We start from the raw sequence: 21,014 nt of genomic DNA, 5'->3' as shown, positions 1-21,014 counted from the left end.
ATTACTCATAGAAACCATGGGTTGAAAAACAGTATTTTTTTTTGTGCGGTATCCTATGTTATAGAAACTACTGGTTTCTTTCATTGGGACTGCCCTAAGGCCACCATGTGAAAAATTAAGAGAGGTCTCTGTCATATAATTGTCAGTAGACAGTCCTTGACATTATTGGCAACTAATACTTTTATCCTAGATTAAAATTACGTCATGGAACTCCATATTTAACTGTGCATAACGACATACAGATAGTAAAAAAAGTTAAAGTTATGATATATATTTTTGAGATAAATATTTTTATGCTTTGCAACGGGAGAAAAAATGTACCGCAGTTTAATTCGATGTAGGTTTAACAGGACACTGTGATATTATTGTCAACATTAACTTATATTATGGATATAAAAATAAATTATATTTTTTAAATTTTATAAAAATGAGAAAAAATAAAGAGATGTACTGTACCATTCTTGCAAGGTGTTGCATGCGGATTAATTTTTCATAATGGCAATGATCAAATGTTACATTATTGTTGCCAACGATGAATTCTAGAGTTCACTGGGTCGTTGGAATATTTTGCATTTTCTTATCCATTCGTATAGGCTCTGGGGGCAGAACGTTCTACTTCTAGTCACAGTGGCACGACGAGAGACGCATAGCAGGGGCGATGCGATAAATTATCAGACTCGCCCTTGGAATCCCAGGCTTTAATTTCCTGCTCGCCTTGGTTTCATCCCAAGCAAGACACCCGGCCGGCGCCCCCGCCGCGTGGTGGCGTGCTAGAGGTAGAGGTAGACACATAGCCTAGGTCGTCGGGACTCGGGAGAGCATGGCCAGCGACGAGGCGGACGCGCACGACGGCGCGTCGGGGCGGCTGGAGAGCATCCTGACGGCGGAGGCGGAGGCGTCGTGCCCGTGGGCGCGCCGCGCGTGGGCCGCGGCGTCCATCGAGCTGCGGCTGCTGACGCGGCTGGCGGCGCCGGCGGTGGTGATGTACATGATCAACTACCTCATGTCCATGTCGACGCAGATCTTCTCGGGCCACCTGGGCAACCTGGAGCTCGCCGCGGCCTCGCTCGGCAACACCGGCATCCAGATCTTCGCCTACGGCCTCATGGTATGTACGCAACTGCACGCACGCACAGTCATACTCATGCATGCATATCCATCCCTGCAGATTTCTTTCTCCTCCGCCTTCTGATTGCTTTGATTTGTCGTCGTGGATGGATGCGTACGTAGTTAGTTGTCCCTCTCTCCCGATTATCCGGCCGGGCTCCTCGATGAGACTGTTTTAGTTAGTTAGTTAGTTAGTTACCATCGATTATCCGGGCGTGCAGGCAGGCAGCCAGGCATTAGAAAGCGCGAGAGGACGGCAGTATTTTTGATTTGCCGCAGTGCAAATAAAGCAGCAGCAAACGCCGCCGGGCTTAATTTAGATTGTTGTTGGTCGATCGGTATTAATTTGGTAGGTAGGGATGGGACGTTCCTCTTGAACCAATTGAATGAAGTCTCATTCGGCTGGACTTATTGCTGCGACTGATATTTTAGGATTAATTTATTGTGAGAGAAAAATACTATCTCATGACTGAAAAATAGAGCTAATTCTAACGCTCAAGCGAACGGAGCCTTATAACAAAAGAATAGTAAGTGTGGGAATTCCTTTTCCTGAATCGGGTTCATATCACGTTACGATGACAGTATCATACACTGGGAGTAGAATATATATATATACGACCTCTGCGGCCACTCTGCCAACCAGCTCTTCATTCTTGGGCTAGTGCAGGCCCACATTGGAATTGTGGGTAGGTTTTGACCAAATACAAGTTGTGTTTAAAATTGTTGAGGGATGTTTGAATATGGGAGCAGAACACGACATGATCGACTTGCGCCAGGAGGGAGCTCTTTGTCTATAGTCTAGTCTAGAAAGAAAGGAAAAAAAACAAGGAGTTGACTTGTGACTCGTGAGGCTGCCAATGGCAAGCCAATCCGGGGCACTAATCGATCCTGAGCAAGAGCGACCTCATTCCGATCCTACCGCGCAACCTCCGGGACGCTCATGACGAAATTAAAGGAGACGACACAATCGGCGAGCCCTCCCGATAGATCCTGAGCTGCTGCAACCGCAAGCAAAGCGGACGAAATCCAGCGTTCCGGCCGGCCGGCTTGCTGCTGCTCATCGCCATCAGAGTGGCGCTAGCAGAAGCGAGGTACCTTTGAGTGAGACCTGCTACCAAACAAATTGGCTAGTAATGCCTAGTGGCGGCGCCAGAACGGCTGCTTCTGCATGGAGCCATGGAACGAGCGAGCTGAGCGCCGGCCGGACGACGGGCAGAGCGTGGCCCGCGCTTTCATTTCTCGTAAACGTCCTCCGATCCTGCAGTGCTCGTCGTCTACGGCGTGCTCGTTTCGTTTCTAGAAGGGTGTCCCCGTTGGTTGCCTACCTGATAGTAGTGCTAGCAAAATTGGGCCTCACGTCTAGTAGATCTCTGACCGTCACACCGGGCACCTGTGTTCATGAAGAAATTGACGATACATACATACATGCATGGACAAAACGGTCGCTATCGTACGTGAGCGTTGTCGATGCTTCCAGCTTAGTTTGGTTTCTTGGTGGCTGTCGTAGTCTACATAACCTCCAAATGTTAGCTTCTGGTCCTTTCCTTCTGACTCTTTCCAGCATAAATGAGCCAAACCACAAGATCGATGGCGAAATGGTTAGATTATAACCTGCACAGTGCCACACCCACCCCCGGTTTTTGGTGGATTTTTTTTTCTTTGGATCCAAAGCATCTCTAAATGATTAGCTCACTCTGCACTTATTAGTTGCATGGATAATAATGTCGACAAAAGATGCTCGATAGTCCATCGAGGGGTATCCCACGATGATAGATTTGTCGTAGAGATGAGCGAGATCAGAAGCGAGATGGTAATACAAACACCAAGACACAAGATTTAGATAGGTTCAGCCGTTAGTATGACGTAATACCTACATCCTATGTTCTGATGTATTGCATTGAGATGTATCGATCTTTGTGTAGATGTATGTATCTTGTCCGCTAGGGGACCCCTGTCTCTCCTTATATACTCTAGAGGGGCAGGGTTACAAGGAAAGTAGCCTATTTGGTACTATACAATATATTTTGTGGTGTACGCCGAGCAGCGCCGTGCATGCCTTGATCTTGTGGGTTGCGCCACCTCTGATGGTGCAGCCCATTTCTTGATACCGGGGGCCATACCTCCACAGCTAGTCCCCGAGCCTGACAGTAGGTGACGTAGTCACGTGGTGCCAGGGTCAAAAAGTAGAAGACCAGCCGAGCAGGCAGCCATTCCCCGGGCGGGGCCCAAAAAGAGACAAAGCACATTCACCGCAAGGTAAAGTGTGCCCACTTAGTCCCCGCTCGGGGACTCGGCTAGTCTTCTACTTTCTAACCCTGGCACCACATGACTACGTCATCTACTGTTAGTCTCGGGGACTAAGTGGGCACACTTCACCTCACGGTGAATGTGCGGGATTTTTTCTCGAAGACTACATGCCTCTTGAAGCAGATTGACTCCTCCCGTGGTTGAACTTTAAGTGGGCACACTTGGTCCACTGCGAGAAAATTTTCTATTCTGAACTTGAGCTCCTTACACCCTTATAGCAAGCCGTGCTTGGATCTTACTGCTCGGCTGTGGTCCTCGCTGCTCGCAACTGCTCGCTACTGCTTGGCAACTCGTCATGGTGGTTGGACCGTGATTTTGACTGCTTGGCTTTGTTCGCACCTGCTCAGACAAGCACAACGGGTACAAGGCGCTCGGGGACTAGCTGTGGGGGGTACGACCCCGGATACCCACGGCAGACCACATGGGCTGCGCCCTTAGGGGGCCCACAAGACGAAGCCTTGTGGGGCACGATCCTGGTCGGCGCCTTCCACAAGACATCTAGAAGATATCCTGAAGATACTACGAGATCTGTTAGGATATGTATGATCCCAAGATTTATGTAATCAGTTATTACTTTTCGGTTATCTCTCAGATCTAACCGACTTGTAATCCTGCTCCCCGGACTATATAAGGCGGACAGGGACCCCCTCCAAACACACACAATATCATACGATAGCTAATACAAACCAACAGACCATAGAAGTAGGGTATTACGTTATGCAGATGGCCTGAACCTGTCTAACTCGTATGTCTCTGTAGCCTTCTTGTTCTTGATCTCACGCTCCGCTGCCGATCAATCTACCTTCGTGGGATACCCCTCGGAAGACTGCCGACGATATTCTGTCGACAAATAATCTTTTACCATTTTATATATACGCTCTCTAAATTAAATCTGCTTTTAGTTTTTTGCTGAAATTATTAATGGACCTTTTTTAGTAACAAACTACAATTAAGTGTGCACGGTGCAAAACACCCACACAGTTAAATTCTAGAATAAATTGATATCACCAATGTTAAAAAATACTTAAATTTAGAAGGACAGATTCCACAACAATAAACCTAACCAACTAAGCTACGCTAAGTTTACATCGAATCATATACATGTGTGAAGATGTTCTGTAAACTTAAGGTTTAATACATATTGTCGGTGTTTTGAACAAACACCGGCCAGTAAATTTATGATTGCTGCGCGTTAGGCCCAGATGGTGCACTAAAGGACACAAGATTTATACTGGTTCGAGCTGAATATCCCTACATCCAGTCTGCTGCTGCTCATGTTATTAGTATCAAAAAAAGTTCGTAGTAGAGGGTACAAACGATTGAGAGAGGGAGAGATCCCAGGTCTCTGATGGAATGGTCAAAAGGATGCCAAGAGCTTGGTCGCCGCTCGACGGTATGCGTGATGTGTTGTGTATATTGAACTGATCCGTCAAAAATCGCTCCCTCTAGTGGAGAGCCCTGCCCTCCCTTTTATAGACCAAGGGGGAGCAGGGGTTACAGATAGGAGAAAAAAAGGAAAATGCCGAAGGTATAGAAGGTCCTTTGAGAGAGCCGGGTCTTCCTTTTTCCCTGTGCCTGCCCTGCTTAACACGGCAGGCTATGTCAGAGATGGCGTGTTCACTGATCCTCGTAGGCCATGCTCTGGCCTCTTTTAGCAAGTGGGTGCGTCCCATCCTACGCCGGTGGACGGTGCGGCGTGTCGGAGAGCCGAGCTGTGACCCCTTGGGGAGTAATAGGGGAAATGACCATACGTCCGTCACTGTAGATGATGTGGTTTCTATCTTGGACCGTAGTGGCGATACGACCATACGCCTATGTTAGTATCCGCGCCCGAGGACTAAAGGCGACGCCTACTACACTATGGGACAAAAGTCGGCGCCTACAACACTATTCGGGCATTGGTACGTCGGAAGGAACCTAAAGCGCCTGTCCCATCGTATCCTGATGGTACCTTCCAGCAGCCGTGCAGGGCATGATCCTCGGTACTGCGTTTGATTCGAATGTCCAGTCGTACCCTGTGCTTGTCATCATGAAGGAGCAGGGTGCAATCGTCGAGCGAGGTGGAGCCCGCCCTCGGTCGTCAGGCGAGGCAGAGGCCGACCCCTGGGGGTTGGGCGGGGCGGAGCCTGCCCTCGGACGTCAGGCGAGGCGGAGCCAGCCCTTAACCATTGAGTGAGGCGGAGGCCAGCCCTCGGGGGTTGGGCGAGGCGGAGCCCACCCTCGGACGTCGGGTGAGATAGAGCCAGCCCTTAGTCATTGGATGAGGCAGAGGCAAGACCTTGGGGGTCGGGCGGGGTGGAGCCTGCCCTCAGACGTTGGGCGAGGCGAAGCTAGCCCTTAGCCATCGGGCGAGGCGGAACCAATCTTCCGTCGTTCGGACAAGAAGCATAGTAGTGCTCTTTGTCTGACTAGAAGCGTCAACATTCGATGGTCATTAGTCCCACCTCATTGGGTACCCCGGCATTAGGTCCCCGATAGTAGCCCCCAAGCCCCCGGGTGATTCGGATAGAATTGTTCAGAGGGTATTTTGATTCGCCAGAGGGTGCATGCGAGCGCACCCGTCGGGTGTAGCCCTCGGGCCCCCGGGTGATTTTGATATAATCGCCCGGGGGGTAATTTCGGACCCTTCGTGTGTAAGGCTGTGAGATTTAGTTTTTGTCAACTGGGTAGTTTTTTAGGGGAACCCTGGTATCCCGTTCGCAGGGATCTCATCCAGGGTCAGCCCGGCTGGGGCTCGACTGCGGGTTGAGGTCCTACTGATGCTCGTGTCCCTGAATCCTAGTTGCTTGTGGGCCCATCCCTTGTTGGGCTGGCCCTTGGACTTCTGGGCCTAGGTGGGCCGGTGAAAGGTCCTTTGACCCGTATTCCCTCGATGAGAAAAGAGTCTCGGTCTACCTGGGGAAGGCGAACTGTCCGACGTGATTTTGGTGGGAAAGGATAGGGATCGTGAGCGCGTATCCCACAACATGACGCAACAGTGTGTCATGGTAGGCTCAGAGATCGAGGCGGATGGTTGCCCTTCTCGCATCCGTCACCCCTATAAAACCACAGGGTTCGCCCCCAGGGTTTCGTACTTTGCCTTTTAGCCTTCGCATCGTCAACCTCCACCACCAATTGCTAGAGCCTCCCGCATTCGCATCGTGGCCGCCGTCAAGCTCGCATCCGCTGCCGAACCCGTAGCCACCCCCTCCCAATTTTTGTCAATGGAGCCATGGTGCAGGTCCAACATCACCACTCAACGCCTGGAGGGCCTCGTTCGCCGTGGCCTCCTTCGCCCACTAACTGTCGTCGAGGAGTGGCGGTTGCCTGGTGATGAAGACGAGTCATCGCCACCCGAAGGGTATGTCGTGTCCTTTGATCACTTCAACGAGCGAGGATTCACCATACCCGCTCATTAGTTCCTTTGGGTGCTGTTGGATTACTACCAGGTGGAGCTACAGCACCTTGCCCCTAATGGGATCTAGCACATTGCGGCATTCATCGCCTGTGCGAGGGGTTCTTGGGGATTGGTCCCCACTTTGACCTGTGGTGATATCTCTTCGCCGTCAATCTTCTAAAGAAGCGGGTCGGGAAGCAAGATCTGCACGCACCGGTGGGATGCGCCGGCATCCACCTCCACAACAATCAAGCAGAAGCGTACCCGTTAATGCGGCTGTCGACCTCCAACAAGGGGTGGCATTCGTAATGGTTCTATGTCAAGGATAACGCCGCCGTCCCCTTGCTTGTTTTCTCTAGGCGCTTCATCGTGGAGGCCCCGGGGTCATGGAAGTGGGGTGTCCTGGCCAAGGAAAAGAAGCACATCAACGACCTTCTTGCCACCATCCAAACTCTGAAGGACAGGGGCATGAAGGGATCAGGGATCATCGGCGCCTACCATGTGAGGAGGGTGATGCCGCTCATGGCGCGCGCGCGCTCCCCTACACCAGATGGTGCCCGGAGCGTCGCTTGAAGGGACAGTGCTTGTCGATGAAGCGCTCTCTCCCTCTGAAGTGGTGCAGCGCATCAAGGAGGTGATGGATTCTTTGAAGGACACTGCTAGAGTCGTCTTTGATTTTGTGTTTCCGGTGCCGGGGCATCCCCCAATGTGGTCAGAACTAGGGTTCATCGATTTCGTAAGTTTTCTTTCTCCATACTCCTTTTTACTTGAATTTTTGACCCCTTAAAGCTGACCTTGGGATGGCAGGACCAACCGAGGGCACTATTCTTCAAGGAAAGCCTAGTTCCATTACCGAAGGATCGGACCCTGGCGAAAGTGAACCGTATTGCGGCCGAGTGGGACAAAAGGATGAGGAAGCTTAGGAAGAAGAAGCTGCTTCGGAAGCAGCAAGCACGAGATCGAGGAGAGGAGACAGACAGTGACGTCGACAACGGCGACGAGTTTGATGAGGTGGCCACCAGCGTGGATTGGGGTGTCCTAGAGGGTGAGGATTCACAGACAAGTGCCCACCCATCCACGTAGGGACCCTTCCCGTTCCACACAAGGGAAGCGAGCACTCGAGACCGGTGGAGATGGGCCTAACTGTCGGCCCGTCCTCAGGATCGATGGAAGCGGGTGGGCCTACCACCGTGCCTAGGGTGCTAGCGGAGGGGGCGGCTCCAATGCTGCTCCCCATGAGCTGATAGGGGCGGGCGGATCTACCGCCATGCTCATGGTAACGGCAGAGAGGAACGGTTTTGCCGCTGCGGCCTCAGAGACAAGGGAGGTGAGCCTCTCTGCCTGGGAGCAGGGGGCAGGCTCGAAGCGGCCCTGCCTTGATGAGGTGGAGCCAGAAGCTAGGGGTTCATCCCCCAAATGTCGTCTAATAGCGCCAACGTAGTTTGCCGACTCCTCTGTTATCTCTATTTTTCTCTGTTTTTTGCGGTGACTCATGACTTTCATTTCTTCTACAGCGCCCCGGGGTCGGTCAGACAGGGCATTTCTATAGCGCTGGTGCCCAAGAAAACCCTCACCGTTTTGGCAAGGCGGGGGCCACCGTCTGACGTTGCTCCTGTTCTAGGTGGGAGCGAAGCTGGTGCCATAGCCTCACCGGTGGGTTTGGCATCGCCCGCGATGGTGCCTGTGCCCTCAATGGGTCAAGCAATCAGTGCAGCCGAGGGATCACCCTCAGAGGTTGCCATGTGACTGGCGACGGAAGTGATCCTGCCTTTGGCACTAGAGCAGGTGGAGTTATTGGCCGCACCCGTTGTGTCGGCTACGGTGGTCGAGGAGCAGCCAGATGAGGTCTCGCTGATGAGGGCGGAGGTGACGGTGGCTACAATGGATGGACCATAGCCAGAAGCTGTGGTGGCGGCGCCCGAGGCAGCGGCGCATCCCGTGCCACCGGCGGCCTTCGAGGCGATGCCCATCCTAGGTAGGACGGAGGTCACTGGGGAGGGACCCTCGGATGCCACAGTGGTCGCCGAGGAGGCCGGTAAGGAGTTGTCCCTGTCCCTAACATCGGGGAACAGCCGCCCGCCAGTGTGGGACGAGCACCTGCTCCGATGGGGGAGTCCACAGGATGCGTCATCGTCGATCTTCAACCTCGATGATGGCGCCGAGGACATGGATAGGGAAAGCCTCAGTAACAAGATCACGGCCGTGTTGGATGCTCTGAACCATGCCTAGGGCGCCCTTCGAGATGTCATTGTTCCCGTCGGCCAGGTATTTGCTTGGTCTTGCATCTTGATTTTTCCTTTCTTCATCTATTTTTATTTTCTGATCACCTGTCTTTTTTCCAGTCTCTTGCTGCTCGTAGCCGGGAGAAATCCTGGTTCCTGCGTGAACACAAGGAAGAGTGGGACTGCCTCATCGATGAGGCATGACTGCATAAGGACGTGACCGCCTAGCTCCACCAGAGGGTGGCCAAGCTGACTCCCCTCATGGCCGAGGCAGACGATCTTCGGCGGCGGGAAGTTGAGTCTCGCCAGCACGCAGAGGATGCCACGGGGATGCTCCAAGATTTGGCGGCGAGGGCATGGCGTGACATAGAGGAGGCCGCCAGGGTGCAGAAGCAGCGGGACGAGCTACTCTAGCAGGATGTCGAGGTCCGCTAGCGGATCGTCAACCTCCTTGGCGAGGTGGGGAAGGAGCGGGAGCTTAGACTACGAGCCGAGGAGAGGTCCATGGCCCTAGAATAGTGGGCAAAGCTGGATGCTAAGGTGGTCGCTCAGCTACGCGGGGAGCGAGACGAGCAACGCCAGACCTCGGAGAGGCTTTGCTCGGAGCACGGTACGATCTGCGGGGAGTTCAACCAGGCCGTGCGAGAGCATGACGTGGCACAGCAGAGGATTAGCTCCCTCTAGGCCAAGCTTGATACCACAAAGGCTCAGAAGCTTGAGGTCGAGGGCGCCGCTGCCGGACTGGCCAGGGATCTCGTCGAAGCGAGGAGTGTTCTTCAGGCGGAGAGCGACGAGCTCGAACTCTTGAAGGTTGGCCTAAGCGTTGTCTGTGATGACCTGTGGGTGGTGTAGGCGGAAGGGACCAGCTCGCTCGCGGCCCATGCCGTAGATTTCACAGCACGGGTGCGCCAGCTAGAGAAGGAAGCTTTTCGCCTGGGGGTTATCCAAGCCTTCGTCATCGCTCACTCGCATTATAATGATAACATCAACCAGAGGGCAATGAGCCTAGGTTTCGTGCTTGGCTATGAGCTCTCTGAGCTGGATGAAATAGAAGCGACGGTGACTCTTCTCGTGGAAACCCTGGCGAGCAAAATTGAAGACATGGTTCTCCCTCGGAGGGGTAGTTAGTTAGTTGAAATAAATATTTGTCTGTAATATGTGGACAAGTGTCAGTACTTTCATGTCAAAAATAGATTTGTGGCTTTGTTTCGCAATTTTGTTTCGTTTGTTTGATCTTACCTTCTTCCCTTTTTGCAATGAAAGGGATTTATGCGATCCGACCCTTCCGCTCGTTAAGACTATAGGGCCCGAGGTGTTTTAGGGAAAGTTTTGTTTGTGCTGGTGAGCAAAATTGTCATAGACGTCTGGGCGTGGGCCTTTTACAGTCTTACCTATCTATTCCCCCAAACCTTGCCGCTAGTCTCGACACGAGGAAAAAGGTCTGATGTAATGACTGTTTCAAAAAAGGAAAGGAGGTGGTCGTACCTTTGCCAGCCCCCAAGTGAGATCTGACCCCTTGCGGTCGCTGGGGCCGGATGTTATTGGAGACCAGAGCGAGGGTAGCAAACTTAGTGTCGCACGTACCCCTTAGGATTTTGGTGATCACTGTGTGATCGTGCATTTGGTCTTATTGCTGGCCTGGCCTTCCCTAAGCCCCCGCGCGTGGTGGGGATTCGGTCAAGGGCCAGCTCATTTTGTGATTGTCGCCCCATCCGCGGTTCCCATAACTAGAGGGGTGAAGGCGATGTCACTTGACTAGATGGCTCGAGTGACGCGCTTTATGAGCTCGCTAACAGGGATGTTCGGACGGAATCCCATCCCGTTTGCTTTGCGACAGGGTCGGCAAAGCCCTCGGGTGGCGTTCTATTGCTCCTTGACCTGCCTTCCAACAGATTCCCCCTCAATGGGGATTCTATGGGCTCGGCTAGAGGCTAGATTGAACTAGAAAGTTGAGATGACCCTTCCCGCCTTAATGCAGGTTGGGCAAAGGCCGCTGAGGCTCATCTGCGTTTTTCTCCCCTGGCTCTTGTTGGACGTGAGGCGACCTTAGACCCTTCGTGGGTTAGCCTTCGAACCTTGGTCTCTCAATCATGGATCGAGCGGCTCGAGCCCCCGAGCCCGTTAGGGTCTGTTAGGGGTCGGCCATGTTTTGCACGTTACCCTATCATCGGTTTCTGCAACCGGAGGGGCTAAGTTGATGATACTTGCCTCGATGGCTTGAGTGTTGTGCTCAATTAGCTCGCTAACGGGTACGTTCATGTGAAATCTGGGTCCATCATTCGCTAACGGGGTCGGCAGAGCCCTCATGTGGCATTTCACTACTTCTTAACCCGCCTCCCAGCAAATGCTCGAGGCGTTCGATAGGCTCAGGGGGGCTGTTGGCCTCTCCTCGATGGAGATTCTATGGGTTTGGCTCAGGGTTAGAATCGAACGAGAAAGGTCGAGATGTCCCTATCCGCTTCTAAGCGAGGTCAGGCAAGGCCGCTGGGGCTCATCTCGATTTTTCTCCCCTGGCTCTGTTTGACACGAGGTGGCCTTGAGCCCTTTGTGGGCCGGCCTTTGAACCTCGGTCAGTTGCTGCTCATATTGAATGAGGCGGCTGCCACTTCATGACACGACACGAAACGTTGAGATGCAGCGATTTGCATATGCAATGTTTGGATGTATGGATTCAATGTACAATTTAATTGAAATGAAAGTGAGGCGTCGGTAACATTACCCTGGTGGCATGAGCGACAGGAAGCTCTTACCAAATATGTCAGTGTGGGGTTCGGGTCTAACGTTTGCGACGAGGTCGGTGTAACCTGCATAAGAATTGCCATTTTTCGTTTCTGTCTCTCGGCGATGATCCGGGCCGTTCGATTGATTTAGGCAACCTAATAGCTTCTCCTTGAAGGAGATTCTACAGGAGGACCCCTCCTTACCCTTCTTGAGAAGGCGGGAGCTAAAGCTTGCGATGTGGGGAACTATGAATTCAATTATGCTGGTGAACAAAAAACATCATAGCCGTCGAGGCGTAGGGTCTGGCGGTTCGCCTAGTTGTATTCAAAGTCTTACACCCACACATCGTGCTTCTTGTTTTTAGACATAAGGAGGGGTCGAGCGAAGAGGATGTCTAAACAGGTAGACACTCTCGGCAGCCCCCGAGTGGTGTCCATGCCCCTACCATTGCCGGGGTGGGAAACTCGGTAATGAAATTAACGCACAAAGTAAGAAAATAGAGGTGCTTATCTTTCTACGGCCGTTCGTTCATCATTTTGCCTGGGCCATCTGATTGACCTAGGAGGCCCGTTGGGCCCCTACTGGACGGGGATTCTATCGTCGGGTCATTCCATGGTCCTGCCTGGGGAACCAAAGAGTCGCCTACCTACGGGTGTGCCCTAGTTCTCACGCCCAGCACGCATTAGTGGCGGGCCATTCGTAGGCAACGTCTTGTTTGACCAGGCGATGTCGCATCAACCAGAGCATGTCCCGTCAGTGCAGGCGCGTCCCTCGGATTCCCGTCAGCATTGATTTCCCAACTGTATTGAATAGGGGAAAGCAGAGAGTTTTTTGTCCAAACCTTTCACCTTTCCTTAGTTGCTGTGCCTCTTATTTAAATAGGGAGGGGGAGGGGAGTTCTCATCCCATTCTCTCGTCTGTTCTCGGGCCGCTACCTTCTCCTCCTTATTTTCCACCAAATTCATTCCTACGTCGCGGCGGGTCCTGAGTGAGGGACGGTAATGCCAGGGAGAGAAAAACTCACAGATCCGCTCATGGATCCAGAGCGCGATGTCGAGCTAGAGGTCATCCAATGTAGATGAGGTGGTGTAGGCCACCTTTGATGAGAAGGGGCCACTGCTGCCGAAGGAGGAGGGGCACTAGAGGGTGCTGAGTGTCGTCGGCCTTGTCGTCATTCGTTGTGGCCTTTCCTCGATGGGAGATGCCCCCTGCCTAGGTGCCGTTGTCAAGATAGCGGCTGATGGCGATGGTGTAGTCCCTAGACGCCTCAGTGGAGGTGCCATTGTTAGGGTTACGGCTGATGACGATGGCATAGTCCCTGGATGCCCCAGGGAGGGCACCACGGTCGCCGACGTGGTGCTTGACATTGCAGATGACGGTGCCCTCGAGGATCCCATGGAGGGGTAGGGCATCGTCGATGGAGAGCGTGGCACGGCGACCGTAGTAGTACTCATGGTAGGGCTGGTCAGAAACTGTAATCGAATAAGTTTTGTCGGGGAGCCCCCGAGTGAACAGTCTTTTGTATTTATGAATACATTAGTCCTTTTCGTGTTGGGGTCACTTTGTAAGTGGTGAATTTGTGCAAGAATGAACAAATTTTCATCTTTTGTTACGGCAAACAGTTTTTCATATTCCTCTTTTTTCTGTAGAAGAGGTTTTGGTGCCTTCCGACCCTTCCCATGGTCCAGGTCGCAAAAACTAGGAGTGCGGGTGAATCAATTCTGATCATGCTGGTGAGCAAGGAGGTCGTAGCTGCTGGGGCATGGGTTTCCCACAGTCCTACCAGTTGTACTCAGAATTTGTTCCCGAAATCTTAGTCCTTAGGACTTGTTATGAGTAGAATGGAAAACTTAGAGAACATTTGCAGAGGTAACACACCGGAAGTGTTTGTAAGATAAACGTACTTATATCGCTTATATTAGCTCCCGAGTGAGGTTTGACCCCTCACAGTTTGTAGGGTTCGGATGTCACTAAAGATCGAGGATTTCTGAAGACAAAAACTGATAAGGGAAAGGATGCGTTTATTAAGGGAAAAACGACGTAGCTGCTCAATGTTCCAGGCGTTGGTAAAGACCTCGTCGTCGATGGTTTTCAACTTATAGGCGTCTAGCTAGATTACTTTTGCGATGATGTATGGCCCCTCCCAAGGTGGGGAGAGCTTGTGGCGGTCCTTGTTGCTCTGCACGAGGCAGAGAACCAGGTCCCCGATGTTGAAGGCTCGGTCCCGCACCCATCGGCTATGGTACCGACGCAGTGCCTGCTAGTATTTGGCCGAACGAAGGAGGGCAATGTCACGGGCTTCGTCTAGTTGGTCCATGGCATCTTTGTGGGATGCCTTGGCTCCCTGTTTGTCGTATGCTCTGATTCTTGGCGCTCTGTAGTCGAGGTCTGTCGGAAGGACAGCCTCGGAACCGTAGACCATAAAGAAAGGTGTGTAGCCAGTGGCTCGACTAGGAGTTGTCCTCAGTCTCTAGAGCACCACAGGGAGCTCGGCGACCCAGCATGCGCCAAACTTGTTTAGCTAGTTGAAGATCCTAGGTTTGAGGCCATGTAGGAGCATGCTGTTTGCGCGCTCGACCTGCCCGTTCGATCGGGGGTGCACGACGGCAGCCCAATCGACCCGGATGTGCTGTTCATCGTAGAATCAAATGAATTTCTTACCAGTGAACTATGTGTCGTTATCTGTGATGATGGAGTTTGGTACTCCAAAGTGATGGATGATGTTAAGGAAGAATAGCACAGCTTGCTCGGACTTGATCGCGGAGATTGGTCGAGCTTCGATCCATTTTGTGAACTTGTCTATGGTGACAAGAAAGTGGGTGTAGCCCCCGGGCGCCTTTTTGAGAGACCCAACTAGATCGAGCCCCCAGACAGTGAAGGGCCACATGATGGGGATCATCTAGAGTGTCTGGGCCAGGAGGTGAGTTTGTCAAGCGTAGTACTGGCACCCTTCGCAGGTGCGTACGATTTGCTTGGCGTCGGTTACTGTAGTGGGCTAGTAGAAGCCCTGTTGGAATGCATTCCCAACCACGGTTCTAGGTGCGGCATGGTGATCGTAGACCCCACCATGGATATCTCTTAGCAGAAGCTTCCCCTATTCGACAGGAATATAGAGCTGCAGCATCCTGGTGTGGCTCCTTCTGTAGAGTTCACCCTCTACAAGAATAAAGGATTTGGCACGACGTGTGAGTTGTTGAGCCTCCGTCTTGTCTGTTGGTAGCGTGTCACGGAGGAGGTAGTTGAGGTAGAGCATTCTCCAGTCGTCTAGAGGGTCGGGCTATGTTGCTGGATCCTCTTCAAGCTCCATGACACCGGGGCCGGGTGGAGCGGTCGGTTGGTTGGCCCCTGGGGCTAGATCAGATGGGCCATCGTCGGTCTGTTCTGACTCTTCATAGCGCACCGAGGGTTTGTGTTGGTCGCTGGCGAAGACACCCATCGGCACTGGCTCTCGACCGGATGGCACCTTCACAAGTGTGTCAGCTACCTCATTGAGGCGCCTTGGGATGTGATTGAGTTCGAGGCCATCGATCTTGCCTCCAGCCGTCAGACTTCTCGATAGTACGTTGCCATCTTGGCATCGTGGCAGCTTGACTCCTTCGTGACTTGGTTAACAACCAGCTAAGAGTCACCCTAAATGTTGAGGCATCGGATGCCCAACTCGACGGTGATGCATAGGCCATTGATGAGTGCTTTGTATTCGGCCACATTATTTGATGAGGGGAAATGGAGCCAAACCATGTACCTCATGTGGACCCCAAGGGGTGATATGAAGACCAACCTCGCACTGGTGCCCTTTTTCATCAGTGATCTATCGAAGTACATCATCCAGTACTCTTGATCGACGACCGCCGGTGGTGTTTGGACCTTGGTTCATTCGGCAATGAAGTCAGCTAATACCTGGGATTTGATCGCCGTTCGGGAGGCATATGTGATGCCTTGATCCATTAGCTCGAGTGCCCACTTTGTAGTTCTTCCTATGGTGTCCTAGCTCTAGATGACCTCACCGAGGGGGAATGACGTCACAACCGTTACGGGATGTGACTCAAAGTAGTGGCGCAGCTTTCTTTTGGTGATGAGGACGGTGTAAAGGAGCTTCTAGATTTGGGAGTAGCGGGTTTTGGAGTCGGATAGTACTTTGCTGATGAAGTACACAGGATGCTGGACTTTGAGGGCGTGTCCTTCTTCCTCCCGTTCTACTACCAGGGTGGCGCTGACCGCTTGCGTGGTGGCCACTATGTATAGCAGCTAGGATTCTTCGTCGCTCGGAGGAACTAGGATCGAGGGCTTTGTCAGAAGTAGTTTGACCATATCAAGCGCCTCCTAGGCGGATGTCCACTTGAAGCGGTCGGCTTTCTTTAGGAGCCGATAAAGGGGGAGTCCTAGTTCACCGAGGCGCGAGATGAATCGGCTAAGGGCGACGAGGCACCCTATGATTCGCTGAACCCCCTTTATGTTTTGAATTGGGCCCATCTTTGTGATGGCCGAGATTTTCTCTGGGTTGGCTTCGATGCCACGCTCGGAGACGATGAAGCCGAGCAGCATACCCCTCGAGACCCCAAAAACACATTTCTTAGGATTAAGTTTGATGCCATTCGCTTGAAGTTTCACAAAGGTTTGCTCAAGATCGGCAATGAGGTGGTCAGCTCGTTTGGACTTAACTACGATATTGTCAACGTAGGCCTCAACGGTCCGTCCGATGAGGTCCCCGAAGCAACTAAGCATACATCGCTGGTATGTTGCCCCAGCGTTCTTTAGACCGAATGGCATCGAAACGTAGTAGAACGATCCGAAGGGGGTGATGAAAGACGTCGCGAGTTGGTCAGATTTTTTCATCGCGATTTGATGGTAGTCGGAGTACGCATCAAGGAAGCAGAGGGTTTCGCACCCCTGAGGTAGAATTGACTATTTGGTCTATGTGTGGCAAATGAAACGGATCCTATGGGCACACCTTGTTGAGGCCCGTATAGTCAACACACATCCTCCATTTCCTGCTCTTCTTTCATACAAGGATGGGATTGGCTAACCACTCTGGGTGGTGTACTTCCCTGATGAATCCGGCGGCCGACAGTTTTGCTATCTCCTCACTGATGGCCCTGCGCTTTTCCTCGTCGAAGTGGCGTAAGCGTTGCTTCACCGGCTTGGAGCCTAGATGGATTTTTAGGGTATGCTTGGCGACCTCCTTTGGAATGCCTGGCACATCCGAGGGTTTCCACGCAAAGATGTTTTTGTTGCCACGGAGGAAGTTGACGAGCGTGCTTTCCTATTCAGAGGAGAGCGTGGTACCAATGCGTACCATTTTACCCTTGGAGCTGCTGGAATCTATGAGGACCTCCTTGGAAAGTTCTGGGGAACCCAACCACCTCAAAGGTGAGGGTCTCAGTCCTATAATTGAATTGATCCCCAAAGGTAACAGGCAGATCGATCTGTCCGAGTGGCATGGCCTCCTTCCTAGGCACGACGCCATGGAAAGGTGCTCAAATTGGGCGGAGGTGCATTTGATCGACGCCCATTACGTTGAGCGTCTTTGCGTACATGATGTTGAGGCCGCTGCCTCCGTCCATCAGAACTTTGGTGAGTTGTTTTGGGCCGATGATTGGGTCGACCACAAGCGGATACCTTCTCGGGTGGGGGACGGCGTCCAGATGGTCGGTCTGATCGAAGGTTATGGCGGACTCCGACCACCGGAGAAAGGGAGGTGTGGACGGTTGGGCTGTGTAGACTTGGCGGCGTGCGACCTTCTGACGACGTTTGGAGTCGTAGGCCATTGATTCCCCAAAGATCATGAGGCAACCGTCTGGCGTTGGAAAGCCATCATCCTTCTCCTCGGCGTTGTCCATAGCGGGGGCAGGTTCCTTCCCCTACTCCCCTTTGTTGGAGCCTTCGGACAAGAACTTCCGCATGAGGCTACAGTCCTTGAGTGGATGCTTTATGGGAAAGGCGTGGTTCGGGCATGGCCCCTCGAGCATCTTCTCAAAGTGGTTCGGAGCGCCCTCCATGGGCTTCCAACCACCCTTGCGGTCAGCAGCAGCCACAAGTGGGTCCTCGTGCCGTTGCTTCTTATTTTTTCTTTTGGCGGAACAATTGGAGGTGCCTACACCGGCACCCTCATCCCGTCTTGCCTTACCTCCGAGGCGATCAAAGATCGCTCCGACCGCCTCTTCTTATGAGGCATGGCTAGTGGCGATGTCCAGGAGCTCCTTGGTGGTCCGCGGGCCCTTGCATCCTAGCTTATGAACCAAGGACTCACAGGTCGTCCCAAATAGGAAGGCTCCTATCATGTCGGTGTCGGTGACATTGGGGAGCTCGTTGCACTATCGAGAGAAGCACCGGATGCACCCATGGAGGGTCTCACCGGCCTTCTGGCAGCAGTTCTCGTGGTCCCATGGGTTCCTAGGGCATTTGTACATGCCCTGGAAGTTTCCCACGAAGATCTCCTTCAGATCCGCCCAACTCTAGATTTCGTTGGACAGCAGGTGTTCCAACCATGCCCGAGCCGAGTCGGGCAAGAACAGTGGAAGGTTGTGGATAATGAAGTCGTCATTATCCGCACCACCGGCTTGATAGGCAAGCCGATAGTCTTCAAGCCAAAGCCTGGGGTTTGTCTCCCCGGAGTACTTACGGATATTAGTAGGTGGTCGATACCTTGGTGGGAACGTAGCATTGAGGATGTGCCGGCTGAAGGCCTAAGGCCCTGGGAGGCTAGGGCTTGGGCTCCGGTCCTCGCCGCTATCGTAGCGTCCGCTGCATCGAGGATGATAGCCGCGGCGAGCACCTTCCCTTGGGTCACTGTAGGCACGTCTGTGGGCATCGAGGGTGCTGCGTGCGTCGCGGTTGTGGCCGATACGTTGATGTACCAGGATTGCAGTGCGCTGCTCGCCGCCTTGCGGTGCTTGGTGGACCGATGCATCCCTGGCCGGACGTACCGAGGGTGTACGCTGGCTGGTGTTGGGCTCACGTCGCTGAGACAATGAGCTCTCCGCCTGCTGCGCTGCCGCACGCTCAAGTAGCTTGCGGATTTTGCGGTGGGCCCAGTGATCTTTGGGCATTGCGGCCCCTAGAAGGCCACGGAGCAAGGCCATTGCGGCGGCGATGTTCTGGCTCGCCCGAGCGAAGTGGGGAAGGGTTTCATCGTCGGTGATGATCCTTCGGTTTACATTGCGGGCCACGGCGCGTGTGTGCCCACCATCTCCACGGCGCCAAATCTCCTCATTGACCTCCACATACTCTCGAACAAGCTATTGTCCGGCTTCATCTATTTCCCACTTTTGGGCTCTCAGCTGCTCCACCCCTATGTGAGGTGGGGCCGCTGTCCCCCCTCTTAGTTGCACTGCTGAGGTGGCCTGCCGGGATAGTCTCCTCCACGGAGATGCTTTCGACGTGTCCCTCAAAGGTTTCTGCCATGAAACATTCCCAGGAGGGATGATGGCTCCCTCTTCCAGAGTTAGAGCCAGAGTCTGACCCCGGCCCCTCCACGAGGAGGCCGTGGGGGGATTCTATAATGCTTTTGATCATCCCTACAAACTCGTTGTTTGAGTGGGATAGGATCGTGCGCTATGCCACAAGGTGGCTAACGGTCGCCGCGGTGTTGCAGAGACCGAATGGAAACGTCGTCAGGGCGCTCCGTGCGGAGTGTTCTGGAGAGAGGGTGAGGCGGCGCGGGTCCTCTCTGAATGGCTATGGTCCAAAAGAGACGTCGAGCTGGCGCTCAAGCCTCCCGTAGTTGAAGTTGACGGAGGGGAGAGACTGGACAGCGGCGTGCACCAGCGCCAACTCTCCTCCCAGTGTGATGATGAAGTCCAGGTCACCGAAACGCACGTGTACGCCTGGGACCTAGCTAATTGCGTGGTTAGCCATCCGTGGCCTAATTTGGAACGCGCAGAGGCCCCTACCTAGCGCGCCAACTGTCGGTGTTTCGAACAAACACTAGCTAGTAAATTTATGACTGTTGCGCGTTAGGCCTAGATGGTGCACTAAAGGACACAAGATTTATACTGGTTCGGGCTAAATGTCCCTACGTCTAGTCTGCTGCTGCTCGTGTTATTAGTACCAAAAAAGGTTCGTAGTAGGGGGTACAAATGGTTGAGAGAGGGAGAGGTCCCAGGTCTCTGATGGAATGGCCGAAAGGATGCCAAGAGCTTAGTCGCCGCTCGGCGGTATGCGTGATGTGTTGTGTATGTTGAACTGATCCATCAAAAGTTGGTCCCTCTAGTGGGGGGCCATGTCCTCCCTTTTATAGATGAAGGGGGGAGCAGGGGTTACAGATGGGAGAAAAAAGGAAAATGCCGAAGGTATAGAAGGTCCTTTGAGGGAGCCGGGTCTTCCTTTTTCCCTGTGCCTGCCCTGCTTAACATGGCAGGCCGTGTCAGAGGTGGCGTGTTCGCTGATCCTCGTAGGCCATGCCCTGGCCTCTTTTAGCAAGTGGGTGCGTCCCATCCTACGCCGGCAGACGGTGCGGCATGCCAGAGAGCCGAGCTGTGACCCCTCAGGGAGTAACAGGGGAAGTGACCATACGTCCGTCACTATAGATGATGTGGTTTCTGTCTTGGACCGTAGTGGCTGTCGTATGCCTGTGTTAGTATCTGTGCTCGAGGACTGAAGGCGGCGCCTACTACACTGTGGGATAAAAGTCGGCGCCTACAACACTATTCGGGCACTGTTACGTCGGAAGGGACCTAAAGCGCTCGTCCCATCGTATCCTGACGGTACCTTCCAGCAGGCGTGCAGGGCATGGTCCTCGGTACTGCGTTTGACTCGAATATCCAGTCGTACCCTGTGCTTGTCATCATGAAGGAGCAGGGTGCAAACGTCGGGCGAGGTGGAGCCCGCCCTCGGACGTCGGATAAGACGGAGCCCGCCCTTAGCCGTCGGGCGAGGCGGAGGCCGACCCTCAGGGGTCGGGCGGGGCGGAGCCTGCCCTCGGACGTCGGGCGAGGCGGAGCCAGCCCTTAGCCGTCGGGCGAGGTGGAGGCCAGCCCTCGAATGTCGGGCGAGACGGAGCCAGCCCTTAGTCATTGGGCGAGGCGGAGGCCAGACCTCGGGGGTCGGGCGGGGCGGAGCCTGCCCTCGGACGTCGGGCGAGGCGGAGCTAGCCCTTAGCCATCGGGCGAGGCGGAACCAGTCTTCCGTCGTTCAGACAAGAAGCGTAGTAGTGCTCTTTGTCTGACTAGAAGCATCAACATTCGATGGTCATTAGTCCCACCTCATTAGGTACCCCGGTATTAGGTCTCCGACTCATACCATCTTAAATTAGTATGTCCGTCTTTTATTAGGTCTTTTACTTT

The 21,014-nt window shown here is 53.3% G+C and overlaps 1 protein-coding gene across 1 annotated transcript; it reads left to right on the top strand.

Annotated features, from left to right (window-relative positions):
- Positions 1 to 634: 634 nt before the first annotated feature.
- On the top strand, positions 635 to 13,673 carry LOC136536231 (protein DETOXIFICATION 40-like). The gene is made up of 3 exons (XM_066528595.1): positions 635 to 1,108; positions 13,383 to 13,466; positions 13,656 to 13,673. The coding sequence occupies exons 1-3, from the start codon at positions 821 to 823 to the stop codon at positions 13,671 to 13,673; spliced, it is 390 nt and encodes a 129-aa protein (XP_066384692.1). The 5' UTR covers positions 635 to 820.
- The last annotated feature ends 7,341 nt before the right edge of the window (positions 13,674 to 21,014 follow it).

This window comes from Miscanthus floridulus, chromosome 2, assembly GCF_019320115.1.
Source record: "Miscanthus floridulus cultivar M001 chromosome 2, ASM1932011v1, whole genome shotgun sequence".
Lineage (NCBI taxonomy): Eukaryota > Viridiplantae > Streptophyta > Magnoliopsida > Poales > Poaceae > Miscanthus > Miscanthus floridulus.
This window is presented reverse-complemented; position numbering and strand designations above follow the sequence as displayed.

Bases quoted from the DNA above. Each gene is read 5' to 3' on its own strand.
- LOC136536231 (XM_066528595.1), top strand. From the start codon at position 821: ATGGCCAGCGACGAGGCGGACGCGCACGACGGCGCGTCGGGGCGGCTG. The intron at 1,109-13,382 runs GTATGTACGCAA...TTTTTTCTGTAG, and splicing joins TCTTCGCCTACGGCCTCATG to AAGAGGTTTTGGTGCCTTCC.